The following is an 18736-nucleotide window of genomic DNA, read 5'->3' on the forward strand; positions in this document are numbered from 1 at the left end:
GAGAACAAAGTGATAAAATGTGTTCTAAAATCTCTGCAAGTGATGGACTACTGTACATAATACAATCAGTTCAGATGCCAATTTTACTGCAAAAGTCTTCCAATGAAATCAGCAAACATATTATGTACAATTTGTATATCGATGGCAGAAGATAATTTCAACTCAAATTCAATTTAATAGCAATTTCAGTTGATGAATGATATTTCAAATGGTATTTTGTACAATTCTATGGAAGAAAACTGCTATAACAAAAGTGTGTGTGTAAAAATTTGTGTAGTATGTAGTAGACTTAGTGGTATAAAAAAAAAATGCAGATCTCCCAACCTTTTTGACTGACCAACAGTCACCAAAAAAAAGGAAAGAAAAAGCAGTTTATAGTAGTTTTTAGTAAAATCATATAACTTGAAAAAAAACAAGGAAAAGTAGAAATTACGCAGTGCGTAATATATGTCCCCGCCGGAAGTAGCATTTTGTAACAAAATGTGCAATATAGGTAAAAAATCAAGGTCAAAGGTCAAAGAAGTCAAAGGTCAAAATTCTGTGTAGAAGTTTTGAAGCCCTCACCTAGTGCCATCACATAGAGCAAATGGAATCGAAATTGGGTTAGAAATGGCAAAGGAGTAGCATTTTGTAGCCAATGTACAATATAGGTCAAAAATCAAGGTCAAAGGTCAAAGAAGACAAAGGTCAAAATTCTGTGTAGAAGTTTTGAAGCCCTCACCTAGTGCTATCACATAAAGCAAACGGAATCGAAATCGGGTTAGAAATGGCGAAGGAGTAGCATTTTGTAGCAAAATGTACAATATAGGTCAAAAATCAAGGTCAAAGAAGTCAAAGGTCAAAATTCTGTGTAGAAGTTTTGAAGCCCTCACCTAGTGCCATCACATAAAGCAAACGGAATCGAAATTGGGTTAGAAATGGCGAAGGAGTAGCATTTTGTAGCAAAATGTACAATATAGGTCAAAGGTCACAACTTAAATTCTGTGTAGAAGTTTTAAAGCTCCCATGAAGTGCTATCATATAAAGCAAACAGAATCAAAATTGGCTCATAAATGACAGAGAAGTAGCAAATTGAACATTTTGATCACACACGGACGCACACACGGACGGACGGACGGACGGACGCACAGACACACACACGTACGGAGCCCGTTTCATAGTCCCCTGCTCGAACTCGTTCGGCGGGCCAAAAAAAGAAATTCCTACTGAAAGAGCTGAGAAGGGTCAAAATTCAAATTTGTTCCTCCAAATTCAGAATGGTTGGGAGATCTGAAGGTGCATAGCAAATTGTGATGTGAATTTTTCTTATGCTTAATCAAATGTATTTTGTGTTAGTGTTTATCCACGTGTGCAATGTCTGAAATGGCGAATAAAATAATAACAATAATAATAATAATAATAATGATAATAATAATAATAATAATAATAATAATAATAATAAAAGAAACCAGTAAAATTCTTCCCTGCTTTAGTAACTGTTAAAAGCCCCCCCCCCCCCCAAACACACACACACACACACATAACCTCATCATGTATTCCCTTTCAAAAAAAGAGCTGGTATTATTCAATACACAGGCATCAATAGAATGATGCAGGTTATTCTTATTCGCAATGCACATTAACCAATTGTTTTACAATGTAATAAACTGTTTTAAGAAAATGCAAAATGGTCTTGAAGGGGAAGTCTAATCCAAATATACGTTAGTCTGATTAAAAAAAAAATAAAAAATCTTTCATACGAGTTCAAAGGTAAAAATTTGACTGAAATCAGATGAAAAATAAGGAAGTTGTAAAATTTTGAAGTTTTGCTAATTTATGCAAAACAGTTCTTGTACAGTGGATATGAATATGCAGATAAGTGAGCTAACCATGTCATAACCTCACAATTTTCCATTGACTGTGTACCAAAAAAAAAAAAAAAAAAAACGGCAAAAATGTTTCTGTCACTGACGTCTGAAACATGACGTTATTCCTAGTTGAATACCTTCAGAATAGTGATCAGTTATACAAGGATTTGAGCCTCGGGCATATTTTGCATTTGAATGAAAAAATGGAAGTTTCTAAATTCTATGTACTTATGGCAAGTTGTGAGGGGATGCCATGCTCACTTTGCCATATTTGCATCACTGTTCAAAAACTGTTTCCAAAGAATTAGCGAAACTTCAAAATGTCATAACTTCCTTATTTTCCATCTGAAAATTATACAGTTGAACTGGTAATATTTTACTCTGTCTTATCAGACTAACTTATACATTGTATTTGGACTGGATTTCCCCTTAAATGCAAGCTCAGAATATGCAAAATGCCACATCATAAAAGTGAACTCTGGTAGTGCTAAGAATCTTTCTCTTTTGTTCTCAAATGTAGTGTTTCTTTTAAAAACGCAAAATCATTTTGGCCCAATTCATTTGCTGCCTGGCGCGTGGGTAATATTCGAAAACCACAAAATAGCGTAAGTACATGTACATCAAAGCATTCACTCATCAGTAATCGTCAACTTCAGTTGAGATTCTTTGGCTGTGTGTCTACTAAAATAGAGTATCAGTGATAAAGCTACCCACTGTTTATTACAGGGAATCTTAAATACATCCAAGCTGGCCAACCTTCTTGCTTCATGGTCATGGCTGGATAGTGCCACGTTTTCAAAAGTGGGGGCCCCACTTTCTGGTTTCTTCAGCTGAAAAGCAAAAAAAAAAAGGTCTTCAACGCAAAAACAAACGCCTTCATACTGTTCTCAAAAGTTCCAATTTTTTTTTTTTTTTCTAGTGCCACTTCGGAGTTAAAAAAAAAGAAAAAAGTGGCAACACCCTATGTATTACTATGTACGGGTACTAAAAAAAAAGTGGGGGTGGGGTCCTGAGCGACCCCCCCCCCCCCCCCCCCCCCTCCACCCGTTCCACCGGCCATTATGGTATCACCGTGCGATGTCAGGGGGAGACTTGCAAGATGAACGACATAATCACCATTGCATATTGTGAGCAGGTGGTTGTTACATGTGTACTTTATCACTGTTTCATATGAACACATGAAACTTCATGATTCCACTTCAACATGTTTTTAATACAATGTACATGTAGTTCCAGTCTGACTTTGAGGTTTAACCCGAGCTCTACCTTTTCATTTGCCCCAGTCTACTTTGTTTGCTAAAATCATTTTGAACACAAAGTGGAATTATGCTTTAAAATGTACTACATGTATCCAATTCTCATACAGGTTGAACTACTTGACACGAAAGAGTTCACTTCTGTACAAGGACACATCACTTTTCATACAACAAAGAGTTTCTAATCTCATGTACAACCCAAGACAAAAAGAGATTTGACACTTCATAATAATAAAAAACAAAAAAATGCAGGAATGAATGTCAATACTTTCCTAAGACTACCAGGTTAGGAATAGAACAATGTACCTAAATAAAAACAGAAATCCTTAGAAATGCTGATTAGTGTGCCTTAGAGAGAGAGAGAAAGAGTGAGTGAAAGTGACAAAGAGCAAAAGGGCCTGTGAGAGAGGTGTTGAAATCAAAAAGAGAGTGTGAATACCAAACCCTGATCATCAGTGTTTTTGTTATGATGTAATGTTTACGGCTCGCGCAGTCTGTACAGATGTAGGTCTACATGTCCTGTCGAAAGGCCTCGTTCTATACATGTAATGTCTGTATTTTACACTTGTACGTGTTTCTTTTGTGTGAATATTTGTTTTGTAATCTTTGCTGTCTCTTTTATGATGTAATTCTATGTGCAATTCAGTCTGCGAGACTGTGAGACATGAATGCCTCAATAAAATACCAATCTATTTACTGTAATACAGATCTATCCATCACATGTGAATAAAAATAGAGTAGCCCCATGCTTTCTGTGTGAGCACCTTTTACATGTACTGTACATACAATGTAATACACATCACATGAATGGTACAAAAGCTATTATGAGCTACATAATGCATCATAATGATACCATTAATTATTCCTTAGGCCAATGGAGTACATGCTGTCACTGTGGATTTCTCTGTGAGCACCATCTATTATATCCATGGAAGGCATTGTGTGTGTGATACTACCAAAAGCTGTGCTGATGCATGATGCCATTAATAACTCAATGAGTCCAACGGGAAAAATATCTACCCACAATGTGAACAGGATTTTTAGAATGCTTGTTCTGACAGGGTGAAACTAAAATGAAACCATTAATTTTTAAAAGCAAGAACAGCTTGATCCTACAATACAAGGACACTGTAAATTGTAGATGTGTAGCTACAGTTAGCTGTAGAAATGAGCTTGGCATGTGGCATATACAGTAGTTTTTAAGTTAGTGGGAGAAAGAAAAACAAACGCTGTAACTGGTTGCCATGGCAACAAAGAATGAGGAGCATCAGGAATCCAGCAAAATACAGAAGAAAATCAGTTTGTCTGTCCTGCACCCAACAGTTCAAATCTTAGATTCCTCAAAACAGGAGAACTCAAGCATGCACTTTTCTACAACTTTCACTTCCAGCACTTTTTAGTACACAGTATGCTGGAGTCTTCTGCTTTTAAACGCTGATTGTTATGTGTGTAGGGTTAAAGATTGACTGTATTGAAACTCCATGACCCATCGATTAAATGTACATTGTAACATATCTGCCATGACAGTTTGGACAGAGAGACTGCACACAACAAATGATTCCCAAACTCTTATCCATTGCTTCTCTGTCAAATTAAAATAACAGAATGGGTCAGTCCTGTGGTTTGCTTGTTTATTTACTAATTTGTAATTCCTCATCTGCCATCTAACACACACAGAGTCTCACGCCACAATGCTAATAACTGGTGCTGAAATTAGCAACAATTTTTTCTTCCAGCATTCTTTTCTTTTTCTTTTTACTTCATATAAATACATGTTTATTGTTGCACCTCAATAACATGACTTCTTTTTTTTTCTTCAGAATGTCAACAATTAATTAGCCAAGTGTGTTCACTCAAAAGTGCTACAATGTAGTAAACACTATATTATTTAAGTTTCATTTTATTCTGCAAACTTTCATCAAGTCTACAAATGTTTGAAAAAAAGTGTTATGCCTTTCACATTTTACAATTTGTATGTCACTGAAAAAATAACAACAACAAATGAAAACTCCCAGCAAGTCAATAATCTTTACACATAAACATGTGTCATGTAAGCACAAGTAGTTTTCTGGGGGGGGGGGGGGGTTGATGAAAATAAAAATAGCATACACGTAATGTATCCGTCATAAGCCACCAAGTACAGCGTGTCCCAGCGCCCAAATTGCTTCAACTGATATTTGCAGATGCCTATGACTTTGCTACAAGCAAAATAGCACTTCTCTTCCATATGGTTTAATGATTAACACTAAGGACAAGAAAAAAAAAAATCGACCTCTGTGTCTTCATATAATTTTTTCGACACTCTTTCATGGCAAACGGTCTCAAGCATGCATGCTATTTTCTCAGCTACAGCTTATCCATGTACACATGCCTGGAATTCAGAAAGAATAGTTTCAATAATAGTCCATGGATTATGCAAATTTGACTGTGAAAATATGTGCGACACACTGCATTTCTGTGCCACAGACATCTGATGATGAACTCAGATAGACAAGTGCAAGAGCAGGGTACGCCTATGTAGAGTGTATTTCATGCCTGTTTATACTTTGCGGAGGAAATGTAAACATAGGATTGGATTTAAACACTGCCTGGCATTTTATTGCACTGTACACAGGAACATGAAAGGGCTCTCAAATACTTTTATCAATGCATTAGACGCCTGCTTAGACCACGACACTTTAATAGCTTTAACTTTAAATATCAGTATCATGAAATGTATCTTTTCAAATTATGCATGATACTAAAACCTTTAAACATCATTATTTTCAGAAAGCATCTGTCAAACTAAAGTAGTAAAACACCTACAGTATACTGACATTTTCATTTTAAGAACTACATGAATGTACAGCTTGATGTAGTACTTAAGCTGATTTTCACAGGGAAATAGGTTCCAAATTTTGACCCCCCCCCCCAAAAAAAAAAAAATAAAAAAAAATAATAATAGTAATAATAAAAATGAATAAATAAATAAATGATTAAATATCAATGCATGATGATTGCTAGCAGTAAGGACTACACAAGAAAATTAACACATTTATTCATATCTTCTACATTTGCATTTCATGAAAAAAGTGATAGTACAGACAACAGAGTAGTTCTATGAATTCTGTTTGATCCTAGAGACAAGACACATGTACACTGTATGTACTTGGTTTTAGTCGGTGAATGATATACTTGTACGAGCTGAAATTTTCGCGTACAGATATTTTCGCGAATTGCTACTTGGAGGACATTTTCGGGTGTTGTTAATTTCGCGGTTGCAAGGGTCTAACTGAACTTACTATTTGCGCGTGGTTATTTTCGCGTGTTGTTATTTTCACGGTTCAAAGGCGATTCGCGAAATTCGCAAAAATAAAACCACCGCGAAAATTTCAGCTCGTACAGTAACCCTACAGACTGTACCAGGAGAAGTGAAAATAAAGCCATCTGATGTTTGCAATTTCACACACAACTTTCTCAGGTACATGTACACACTCATTCAACACCTTTCTGTACCTTTTTAATCTTTTAGAAGAGAAAAGAAGATCTGGAAAATACAATGTAGCTCATCAACAAACTCAACCTGTCATACTGCAAAAAGACTAACCAAAAATCTCAAGAAGTCAACAATAAAAAAAAACAACATAAATCTAGTGGGCTTTCCATGTACATACACGTACATTTATGTTTTGTGTGCAAACTTCCTTTTTGTTTCTCTACCTCACTCTCTTCCTCATATTGTCTACAAAGAAATTTGCACTCACACTCTAGACTCTAAGAATCGCAACCACTTGAGCAAGGTAAGACTTTGCTTCCTTCCAAATTGGCATACAATCAGAACAGTCTACATGATTAGCTACATTGTAGCGCACTTGAGCTGTAAAAGGCGACTACACTGCAGCGCTGTTTATACACAATTTACAACATACAATGTATTAAATTTCAAAGTGTACCAATATCCTGAGTATTATGTTTGCTGTATTGAGTTATTTGTAGAATATACACTTTTGTACTTGAGACATGCCATTTGCAATTTAGAATTTTTGTTATCCGATTTTTATTCACTAGGGTTTAAGAGTAAATTTTTATTATAAAGAGTATAATACAAAAACAAAAATGACTCCATATAGACTAGTCAATCACCCGATTCTCTAAATTGAACAAGCGCTTTCAATATTTTTTTCCAAATGCATTTCATACGATAGTGATACTGTACGTATGCTTGCACGCGATCAGCCAGCTGATCGATATGGAATTTCAATATTATTTCTTATGCATATAGGTACAATATGCACACAATATTACCAGCGCTTAATGAGCAGAACTTAAATGCACGGAGCACAAGTGACAAATCGTTTATAAAGATATGGTCTGATTTATTGAAATATACTTTTAGGGGCTATCACAGGTGAATTATGGCTATTTTTTCCCAAAAAAACCCAGGGTATTAGGGAAGGATTTTATAGTCTGAAGTAAGAATATTTTCAGATCTTTGAGAAAACTTGCAGGTACAGAGATAAGCATTTGTTGTGACAAGACCGGAAAACACACACACACACACACACACACACGCACACAAACACACAAGAATAGAAGAAAAGACAAGGAGAATGAGCTGTAAACCAACATTGTCTACAAATTTAGAAAAATTATGTTATTTTCATCATTCAATGGTAAAATATGATTTACACTGTATTGTGTGAAACATGTGGCTGCATTCAACCTATCCAGTCAGCCACAGTTACACACGTGTGGCTGGATGACCAAGAAAAACACACAATGTGGCTGTATGCCTTTCTTACCAAAAATCGAAGAGGCATATAGGCGACAAGACATTGATAATTGTGACTCCATGAATGAAAACTCCACACACATGACTGTGTAGACTAACTTTAGGTGTGAATTTATTATCCCTGTTTGCTTCAGGGTGCCTAGATCTATTTGCAGCAGCAGCAGTTCATTCATTGAATTGATAAAACAGCTATTAAAAAGATTGTACTTTACAATAGTGTTCTATCTAGCCATCTAGGTCTAGTGCCACTTTTTAGAAGTTCGAACATGAGCGGGAGTTTACGTTTACTAGATCCTCTACTCGCAAGTGTGTACTGCCTACTGGTATGGGAAGTAGGGAAGGGTATTTTTGCACCTGGTTTTGCCTTTTCATTAACAACAAATGAAACTACCCCTGCTGCAAATAGGCACCCTGTCACAAACAGGGATGATTGATTACTCTAGACTTTTATTGACGTGTCCGCTGCATTGCACGCATTGCCATTTGCACTGCTTTCAAATATTAGGCCTCAATTTACAGTAGGGATCCTAGGGCCTACAAAAAACTAAAACTTTATCAACATTAGAAGAAGAAAAGACAAGTGCAATAAAGAACACACCGACGAATTCTCCTGCGATTTGTGCGAACATGCCACTTATTACGTTCTGTCAACATTTATTCTCTCAAAGTTGTGAAATCCGAGTCCTTTCTTCTTCGTTGAAAACACCCACACGGCTGGCCGCGGCCGCTGTTCGTTACGGCAGAATTGTCCGCAGCCCGCTACTGACGGCTGCAGACAAGGGCCGCAGTCCACCCAGTGCGTATAAAAAAAAAAGTTTCCGATCGAGAGCGAGAGAGCTCGATCAAAAACTTGAGATTAGGAAGGTAAAACACATACAGCAGCTCAATATATCAACACTTCTGCATGCACTCACATCATAATAATTCATTCAAGGTATCGACTATTACAACAAATGCTTAACAGATAGGAAAAATCTAAATTTCTGTCAAATGTCCAGATTTTCTGTGACTCACCTGCGTCGCCATCTTGTAAATTAGTCACTCCCTCACAGGGGTCACGTGATAATAACATGCCATCTACAGTATTCGATCTCCTCTGCAGTATAATACTGTAGCTTTGTGGTCTTGTGCAGAGACAAAACTACGCTTGCTGCTAAGTTATGGCTAAAATATCGCAACAAGACTTGGTACCTTTACAAGTGGCCACATTCAAGAAAAACACCACATTAACATAATGGCAGACAATATTTGATTTCAGGATAGACAATTTTCTCATCGAAATTCGAGAGAGCCACGCTCGCCCGCTGAGATCGAAAGTGTCTGCGTTTCCTCAGTTCGAGACTACTGAAGAGATTGTCATTTTTGTTTTGTTATCTTCAATTTCTGTTAGTGGGAAGTTAGGCTGACTGGCTCACTAAATCAGCAGACGGAACTGTGAACATGAGTCATATTTTGTACGTCTAATCTGCTGCAACCTCAACAAAGGCGACATGAAATCACCTTTTCCCCCATTTTGGAAAAGGGAAAGACCGGTGCCTTTTTATTACTTTTTTTCTACAAAAAAGGATCTTCTTTCATAATGTTGAGAATTGTGTCATGGTAATCACTTTTCTACGAAATTCTCCTAAAAGGTTTACGACATATGCTTATGCAAATATCAAAAGTATAATGTATTGTAATATAATGCAATTCAATGATATATATTATTTCAACTTGGTGTAAGTATATACGAAAGAGAAAGAGAGGGAGAGTTTTTTTTTTTTCGCTTTGTTAGTCATGTGGGAAATTCGGAAGCTTCATGACCATTATTAATTTGTGGAAAGAGAGTTGCTCAAGCGATTACGAATTTTTCCCTTATGTATACGGATCATTTTTTTTTTCATTGAATGGCACGCACCTCTACAAAATTTTCTTTTACGTAGACCTCTCTTTGTCAGTAGCATAATGATTTTGATTTTGCTATGTTTCTTATAGGTTATGTACTACTTACACTACAGTGCTCATTTTCTCTTGCGCTTTCAAAGAATGCATTTTGTTTTGTATTTGATTTGAATTGAATCGGTCGGACAGCAATGAATGACCTTCTTGACAAAAATACAAATTTGATAATTATGAAGGCCTATGTACTTGTGTACATTATGTACGTATTATGAAGAGTTTGTAAGCAAACGTCATTTGCAAAGTCTTGAAGTAGGATCATCATCAGAATTAAGAAAATATAATATTTTGATTGATGCTGTATACCTGTCACATACCGAAAAATACTGAAAGAGTTATCATATGATAGTTCAATAATTTTCTTTGTTTTTCAGAAGTTTCAGTCTCAGCTATATCAAATGAATAATAAAAATATCGGTTTTTTTATTAAAATCCTTCATTATATATACCTACTGTACACGTACATAGTCATGTATACAATATTCACATGTGAAATATTATTGTATAATCATAATTATACTGTATATTTGTAACTTTATATCTATTTGTATAATGCATATAATTACATTATGTTTGTGTTTACTTCAATACATATGTTATATGAATTATATATACATATCATATAAACATATGAATTATGAATAAATTATATTAATGATTCATAAAGAGAAAGAGAGAAAGGAATGGAGGAGGGAACCAAAACCCAAAGAGCAATGTGGACTGAGTGAAAGCAGCAATATTAGTAGAACACATCAGTGAAAGTTTGAGGAAAATTGGACAATCCATGCAAAAGTTATGAATTTTTAAAGTTTTGGTGTTGGAACCGCTGGATGAGGAGACTACTAGAGGTTATGACGTATGAGTGGACGGCAATATAAAGAAAATATAAAGAAAATTCCACAAAAATTCACTTTTCTAGCATTATGAATGAGCACTTGACTAACTGCTGTCAGAAAGCAGGGGGAATAATTGCTACCCTTAACATATGTTAGTATCAAGTTGATGGAATGTGTAATTTTCATGAAAAATGAGTTTTTGTGGAATTCCCTTTATATTTTCTTTATGTGGTTGTCCACTCACACGTCATAATCTCTATAGTAGTCTCCTCATCCAGCGGTTCCAACACCAAAACTTCAAAAATTCATAACTTTTGCATCGATTGTCCAATTACCCTCTCCGCGCTACATGAATTATATGTGAAATTTGTGCACAATGAAATAACTCATTGGCACAGAAAGGCTTAATTGAACAAGAGTAATTTAAAACTTGAAGAACTGCATAAACCGAAAGCTGCATTAAGTGTTTATCATAATTATACAATGTCAAACAATGTTCAGTGACTTGTTTTGTGTATATATACATAACGTACGTCATTACTTATAGAACTGCATGGTTAAGAGGGAACTAACATTATCTTCATTCCGGGAAAGATACCCTCTTGATATCATGATTATACTTGATGAGTTTCTTATTTCGTTTGGTTAACTAATATTCCCCTTCATGTCACATTAATTTCCGGTCCATTCTTATGAGTAAAATGTGTGAGAAATTTGTTCATATTTTGACCCATTGATAATCATCATGACGGAAAGGCTTCAAGTAAGAATCAACTTCATGTTCCTTTCACGTTTATTGCACTGAGCAATATCAAACATCAAACATCAAACAACGCAATGCCTTATTTTTTCCATGAATTAGTATGATTAAAATAACTGATAAAAAGTTGTAACATTTTAAAATGTCTTTGACTATACAGGGCAAATATGACGTCAGTGAGAATCAAAATGCTCCATAAGACAAAAAGGTAACATAATCTCACAAGTTTTGACTTCATAACAAAACTTACTATCAACTGACTATAGTCCTTCCGCAAATTCTTCATGTTTTTAAATGAAATCGCAGAACCTGAGTAATACTGTCGTTCGCCGTCAAATTATTTTATACCTTTTGAAAGGGAAATAATCATAATTACGTAAGAGTTCTTGTTGGGGATTCATTTTCTAGTTTGGGTTTGTTTTGGTTTGTTCGATTCTTCTTTTTTTTTCTTTCTTTCTTTGTTCTTGTAGGAATAAACAAACATTCTTGGGCATAAGTAGAGCGATAAAGTCTCATTTGTATCATTGATTCCACATGAAAACACGAAGTACTTGGGATTCGATAGCTTTGACCTCTTTGGTCCGATCATCCAGTGAAAAGTTTACTCTCCTGTCTCATTTCAGTCAAATCAACTGCAGCGTGCCAAAAGCGGAATTAAACTTTGTTATGCCGTCTGTTAATGGAACTAAAGGTTTGATTCGCTTGGAAGTAAGCTATATAGATAAGTACTCTCAGAATATAGCAAGTTGAGATTGTGATGTAAAGTATTGGTGTAGTCATTGTCATAAGCACAATGTGTCTGTTATGAGGGATGATTATCTTTCAATATTCAACACTGGATATACCAATCCGTCAAAATCATCTTTTAAACGAATGGAGGAACACATGCAGGACGAAAGGACGAGGATTTAAAAAAAAAAAAAAAAAAAAAAGGAATAGGGGATTATGAGTTGAAACCGGACATGCCAGAAGTAGCGAGTTGCATGTCAGAGCCACACAATACAATAACTCAAAGATCATCACATTTCAGTCGTCAGTTTATCGTGAAAGTGAAAGTTAAAATTCAAAAGAAGCACACTGTAGTTTTATACTGCCATCAACGTCACATATGCGTAAGAACACTATATGGGGAATTTTAAAGTTATCATTAAATACGTTTTACAGAAAATCTATCTGCAAGTTAAGAATTGACTTAGGCATTACATACCAGGACACTCGTCTGCTGCATGTTCCTATTTAGCAACATACGTTTTGGGCATGTACTTAAAGAAATTGTCGAATTTCAGTTGTAGGTGGCAGCATTATTTTTCCCTCGCAAAAAAAAAAAAATAAAAAATAAAAATAAGAATAAAGAAAGAAATACAGAAAGAAATATTGCATATCCGTCTCATCAAATCACTGACGACTTTGAAGAATTCCGCAGAAGTTTGGTTTGGCAATGTCATTTCATTCTTATAAAGAGAGAGATCAAGGATAAATTGATTTCATATAGTTTGTAAGGAAGTTGAGCACGGACTATAATACTTTTCATGTTAATCTCTTGATTGCATTGCATGGAATCACATCTTGTGACAATTATGCCTCGATAATACTGAAATGCCTTTGAGAACAGCGCCCTTACTCGAATTTAGGCGTCATGGTTCTTTGTCGCACACTGCGTTTCTTTCATTTTTATAGTGTACCAGTAATCATTGTCGCCAAATGAAAATGAAAAAATAGAGATTAAAGAAAAAATTAAATGAATGAACAAATAAATAGATAAAATAAATGAAGTAACAAATTTACTAATTAAATGAGAGGACAAAATTTCAAAAACAAAAAAAAAAAAAAAAACCGGCAACCAAAAATTAGAAACATGATTTGGGTGAGAAAGATGAAGGTATGAGAGTGCAATGAGTACACTATTCAAAAAAAAAAAATGCAAAAAGAACTAATATCGCAAATTCAAGAATCAAACACATTTTATGGATTACAGTAATTACGACATCTATTGATTTATTTCATTATACATGAGTAAGAAAATGTTCTCACAAGATACTCATTTCATTTTCAAAAATCTGCTCCATTTATTCTCTAATCATTTGTAAGATTTGAAACAACACGAATGCATAATCATCACACTTACCAAAAGAGAAATAGTTATTATATTACAGAAATTACCAAAGGAAATACAAGAAGAAAAAATGAAAATAAAACAGCATGAATAGCTTAAAAAAAAAAAAAATGTTCTATGATATTGCATAAGAGAGCATGATTATGTCGTCTATTCATAGAAACTAAATGTCCGGACTCAGTTGCTTTCACAAACTGCGAAAATTCATTGACCAACAACGAATGCATACTCAGTCTGAGAGACAGAGCTGCCCACCGCCCCCCCCCCCCCCAAAAAAAAAAAAATAGTATCTGCAATAGCATATTATTGTATAACTTTTGTACAGCTGATTAGACGGCAAACAATGAGGTCAGTTCATTAAGGTAAAGAATTTAAGTCTAGACAAGGGTTTGTAAGTAATGAATAAATGCATTAATTATTTCAATGTAAAAATTAATATTAGTGGAAAGCCTTCCATTTACAGTTAGTTATACAGTCCAGTGATGTTCTAAGACTGCACTCACAACATTAACATTATAATAGTCTATTCGTTTATTAATTTCATTTGATTTGACTTGATAGATCCATAACACATTTGTGTCGGACACTCTTACAGTTACCTGAGACTATAGTCTGACATGTAGCAACGATAAATATAATCTATGCAATCTGGTTTCGAATTATTGACCTGTATAAAAAAAAAAAATAAGGACAAAATAAATGACAGTTACGGGGTTGTCAACAGGGGATGCATGGGCGTATCTCCACACTTAAAAGCTACATAATCTTTTGTTAATCGGCTTAATTTGTGCAAAGCGATTTGATTTAATTTGATTTGATTTATTCTCTGTATGGCATATATCATTCACAATTAATTTTTTGTTTCCAGGAATTCCATGAAACATAACATATGTATTAGAGTACTATACAATATGGTTAGTTTCTACAATTTCAACAATTTTTCATTACACATACATCTGTGACAAAATGACATGCATAACCAATCATTATTAAACAATCGTCCTCTCTATCTCTCCTTCTACCAGAAGAACTGATTGTCCGTGGCATTGGGATCAACGAGGGTATCCTCTCTTACGTAAGATACTTCCGGGTTCTTCTTCTTCTTTCTGAATATCCTCCGCAGTTTTCTTGAAAAAGAAAAAGAAAAAGAAAATGATGGAAAAAAAAGGATGGTGGCACCATTAGTGTCATTACATTTATTCTCAGTAACTTTACTATATGCGAAGTAAGCGTACTACATAGAAAATACGATGTGTCACGAGAAAGCATATCTGATCTAATATAGGGTGTAGGCCTACTTAGTATTGAAATTTTTAGTTTTAGGTAAAAAAAAAATGATAATTGACCTCTCGTAACACATTCTCCTGTTTGTAGGAAGAAAAATTGACAGAAAACAATAAATGCGTCATTCAGAGTTAACATACTGTGTATTTTTTTCGTTTACTTTTCTAGTGTGCATATTTTTAAGCACATAAAAAGAAAATTTAATGTAATTGAAATTGATGGGAATTTTCACAATGCCAACATCACATTCTTAGTAGAATAAAAAAAAAAGAACAATAAAATTTTCATTGAAATAATTGAAACATCAACTGACAGAAAGGCGGAGGCCATTCATATTACCATGTGCAAGATGTGAATGTATAAAGTGCAACTACTTTATGATCGAGCAGAATGAAACATAGTCGAAGAGTTTGTTTGCAAAAACCGATAAGTCCATTTTTGAAGATTTTGAAGTAAGGTCTCTGTGATAAAGTACAAAATAATACCTTTTGAATGATATATTGGTCACTACATGTAAAGGTACATTTTTGAAGTTATGGTCAAAAGAAGCAAACATTTTCTTATTATTCTCTTTATTTTTCTTGACCTTTAATCGCAAATATCCCCATTTGGCAAATATGGACTTATCGGTTTTTGCGAACAAACCCTTACGGAGGCGTATTTATTTGAATTGCTCCATTTGATAAAGTTTACTCAACAAATTGGAATGGGCTCACAATTCAACAATTAATTATTCATTTCTTACTTGCTGCAACAGCGGCAATAGCAGATCCAGTCCACACAGGTGGCTCGGCATTCTGAACAGCGCGCCCTCACTCGTTTCAGACAAGAGAAGGTGTCATCCCGGCAGTAAGTGTAAACGAATACCAACAAAACCAAGACGGCTGTTGCTATGCCAACGTACATCCCTATCTGTTCCATCATGCCAAGCCTACGATATGGGAGAGAGAGAGAGAGAGAGAGAAAGAAAGAAAGAAAGAGAGGGGGGGGGGGGGGGGTGAAGAGGTGACAGAGAAGAGGAGAGATAGAAAGTACCGAAAGACAGGAACACTCACAATGCATTTTTTTTTTTTTTCATACATGAGGTTTCATATCAACCGGATAGATTTAGCGATCAATTAGTACGCGTAGATAGGGCGCCATTTCAATATACTTTCTGACCATTTAAATGGACTATATAGGGAGGTGGCCCATCGCCCTAATTGGACGTAGTTTTGACTGAAATGATTGGGCGGAATTCGAACAAATCAGGTGTTGTTGAACAATTCCTCTGTTTCCCTCCCTCCGTATGCACGATTTCTTTTTTGTTGGTTATTATAATAATCATTCGCTGCCTTTTCATTCATTTATCTTTTTTAAAGTATAATTTTTTAATGCGTATAATCATGAGTTTGATTATCACTTCTAATATGTAGGCCTTCGCAAATTTTACTTATTCATCGATTTTTTCAAGGCAACTAGTACGTCACTCACATTAAATATTTTTATTGTTTGTGTTATGTTTTGTAGAAAGTGAAAATATAATAATGTGAATTGAATTGAATTGAATTGAATTGAACTGAATTGAATTGTTTTCATATTAGGGAATGAGGTAAAAGCACTAAAGAATAAAGAAAAATATTCTGATCGTTAATAACCTCTCCGCGCTCTGTTCCTCGCTCGTCTGGCAACAGCTGTGGAAGTTCCCGTCAGCATCCGCCCGGTCGTTATGGCAACACTGTGTGAAGGTATTGGCCGTACCGTCTGCGTTGGTATCGGGGCAGTAGTACGTGTTGCCCGGGTACGATGCGGGGAGAGCAGGGTCTATGGCGCAAGGCTTCAGCGAAGACATCTCGGAGCTGACTTTTTCCTATATGATATATTATTATTCCTGCCAGATGACAAAGAAGAATATCCCATAACCTGTGTTATTGTTGTTGTTGTTGTTGTTCTTGTTGCTGTTGTTCTTTTCTTCTTCTTCTTCTTCTTCTTCTTCCTCTTCTTCCTCTTCTTCTTCTTACCGTTATTATCGTTATTATCGTTATTATTATCATTATTACCATTGTTATTATCATTATCTTCATAATCATCATTATTATCGTTATTATTACTTTCATTGTCATCATTATCATTTCAATTCTCATTTTTGTTCTATTCACACATTCGTGGTTATTTCTACTATTTTTATTTTAGGGAGTGCCTTTTCCACCTCTTCCTCATTATTTTTCGGTATTATCACCACATTTTGTATTCATTTCATTTCATTTCATTTATTTCATTCTTTCTTTCTTTTCGGCAAACATAACACGAAATGAATCAAAAGATATAACATAGGCATGTATTCGACTTTACATGGTAGATAATGGTTAACAAATACGAAATTATACATGCATATACCGGCAAAATACAAAGTTATGTCTGGAGAGAAAAAAAAAAAAGAGAAAGAATTGAGAGGTCCACTGAAAAGCGTGCTTGTAAACTGTGAACCACTCAAAGGATTCTTGTGAACATATTTGTTTACAAAGACAGGACGGAACAAGACAGGAGAAACACAACGACATTACATGACTTTACAGAAGGGTATACCAATGAGAGTAATAAAGCACAAAAGAATAATGGAAAGAAAGGAAAGAAAGAAAAAAGGATATGAAAGGAAAAGCCAACACGCTGAACATCGGGATCGAAAGAGGGAATTGAGGTGCTTCACAGCTCGAGCAGCTGAGCAAAGTTTGCACAAATAAGATAATGTAAAAAATACACAATGATTAATTCAATGATTGACGATGAACACTTAGGTTGTAGAGACCAGCTAAGTAGTGAACAGTATATATCTTAGTATGAATTCAACAACAAAAAAAAGTTTCAACTTACGCTTAAACGAATTCAAAGATAAGGAATTTTTTATATCACAGCTTAAAGAATTCCAGAATCTAGGGCCAGTGTATATAAATGTATTTTAGGCCAATAGAGTTCTCAGAAGGGGTAAATGAAACTCAGCAAATCGCCTGGTGGGATAATCATGAAAAGATTGATTTCGTGGAAACATTGAATTAAAAATGCTGGGAAGTGCATTTGTGTTATAATTAAACATAAACTGAACCAGCTGAAAAAAACAACAACAAATCTTTAATTTTCAAAATCTTATATTTAACAAATAATGGATCTGCATGGAAACGTGGAGAAACGCCACAAATAATACGAAGTGCCTTTTTTTTTGTAATAACAATAGTTTATCTAAAATAGAGTTTGATGGGCACTACCCCATGCTAAAATTCCATAATTAAGATAAGGTAATATGAATGAAAAATACAACGTCAACAAAGAAGACAACGGGATATGAGATTTAAGCCTATCAATAATACCAATACTACGCGAAATTATTTTACTAATATTCATAATATGAGGCTTCCACGAAAGTTTATCGTCCACTGTGATATCGAGAAACTTTATGTGAGATACACGTTCTAAATGAACATCATCAAAAATGATATCTGTGCGTAAAACTTTTATAGACTTACTAAATAACATAGGCCTTCTTAGTTTTCTGAAGATTTAGTGATAATGTATTGGCTCTTATCCACTGAGTCACTTAAAAAAAAATCAGAATTGACAGTATGGTCAAGAGTAATTGGATTTTGGTGGGAGAAGAAAATATTTGAATCATCGGCAAAGAGTATAAAAGAAAGTATGTCGGATGATCTGCAAAAATCATTGATGAAAATGCTGAAAAGTAAAGGTCCTATACTACCCTGAGGGACGCCATTAGAGCTGTGCTCGTTCAAAGATACATGTTGTTGTTTTTTTTTTTTTCGGTTTTGCAGGTAACTCCTGAACCACTCCTAGGCCTTCCCTCGTATACCATAATGAGACAATTTATGAAGTAAATTTTCGTGATTAATTGTATCGAAGGCCTTGGAGAAGTCCAGGAAGATACCAACAAGATGAGAATGAT

The 18736-nt window shown here is 34.9% G+C and overlaps 2 protein-coding genes across 2 annotated transcripts in view; both read right to left on the reverse strand.

Moving 5' to 3' along the window:
* The window catches only part of LOC140246670 (sorting nexin-33-like), a 70562-nt gene extending 61662 nt beyond the window's left edge, over window positions 1-8900 (reverse strand). Inside the window, exon 1 of the mRNA XM_072326010.1 lies at window positions 8889-8900. Within this exon, the coding sequence (XP_072182111.1) occupies window positions 8889-8900 (12 nt within the window). The remainder of the gene's footprint in view (window positions 1-8888) is intronic.
* A 5639-nt stretch (window positions 8901-14539) lies between these two features.
* Window positions 14540-16636, reverse strand: LOC140246671 (uncharacterized). Its single transcript, XM_072326011.1, has 3 exons — window positions 16443-16636; window positions 15551-15736; window positions 14540-14648 (listed from the first exon to the last, which is right to left on the reverse strand). Exons 1-3 carry the CDS (start codon window positions 16634-16636, stop codon window positions 14540-14542), a joined length of 489 nt encoding a protein of 162 aa, XP_072182112.1.
* Between the last annotated feature and the right edge of the window lie 2100 nt (window positions 16637-18736).

The sequence above is a fragment of the Diadema setosum genome, chromosome 3 (genome assembly GCF_964275005.1).
Source record: "Diadema setosum chromosome 3, eeDiaSeto1, whole genome shotgun sequence".
NCBI classification, from domain to species: Eukaryota; Metazoa; Echinodermata; class Echinoidea; order Diadematoida; family Diadematidae; genus Diadema; species Diadema setosum.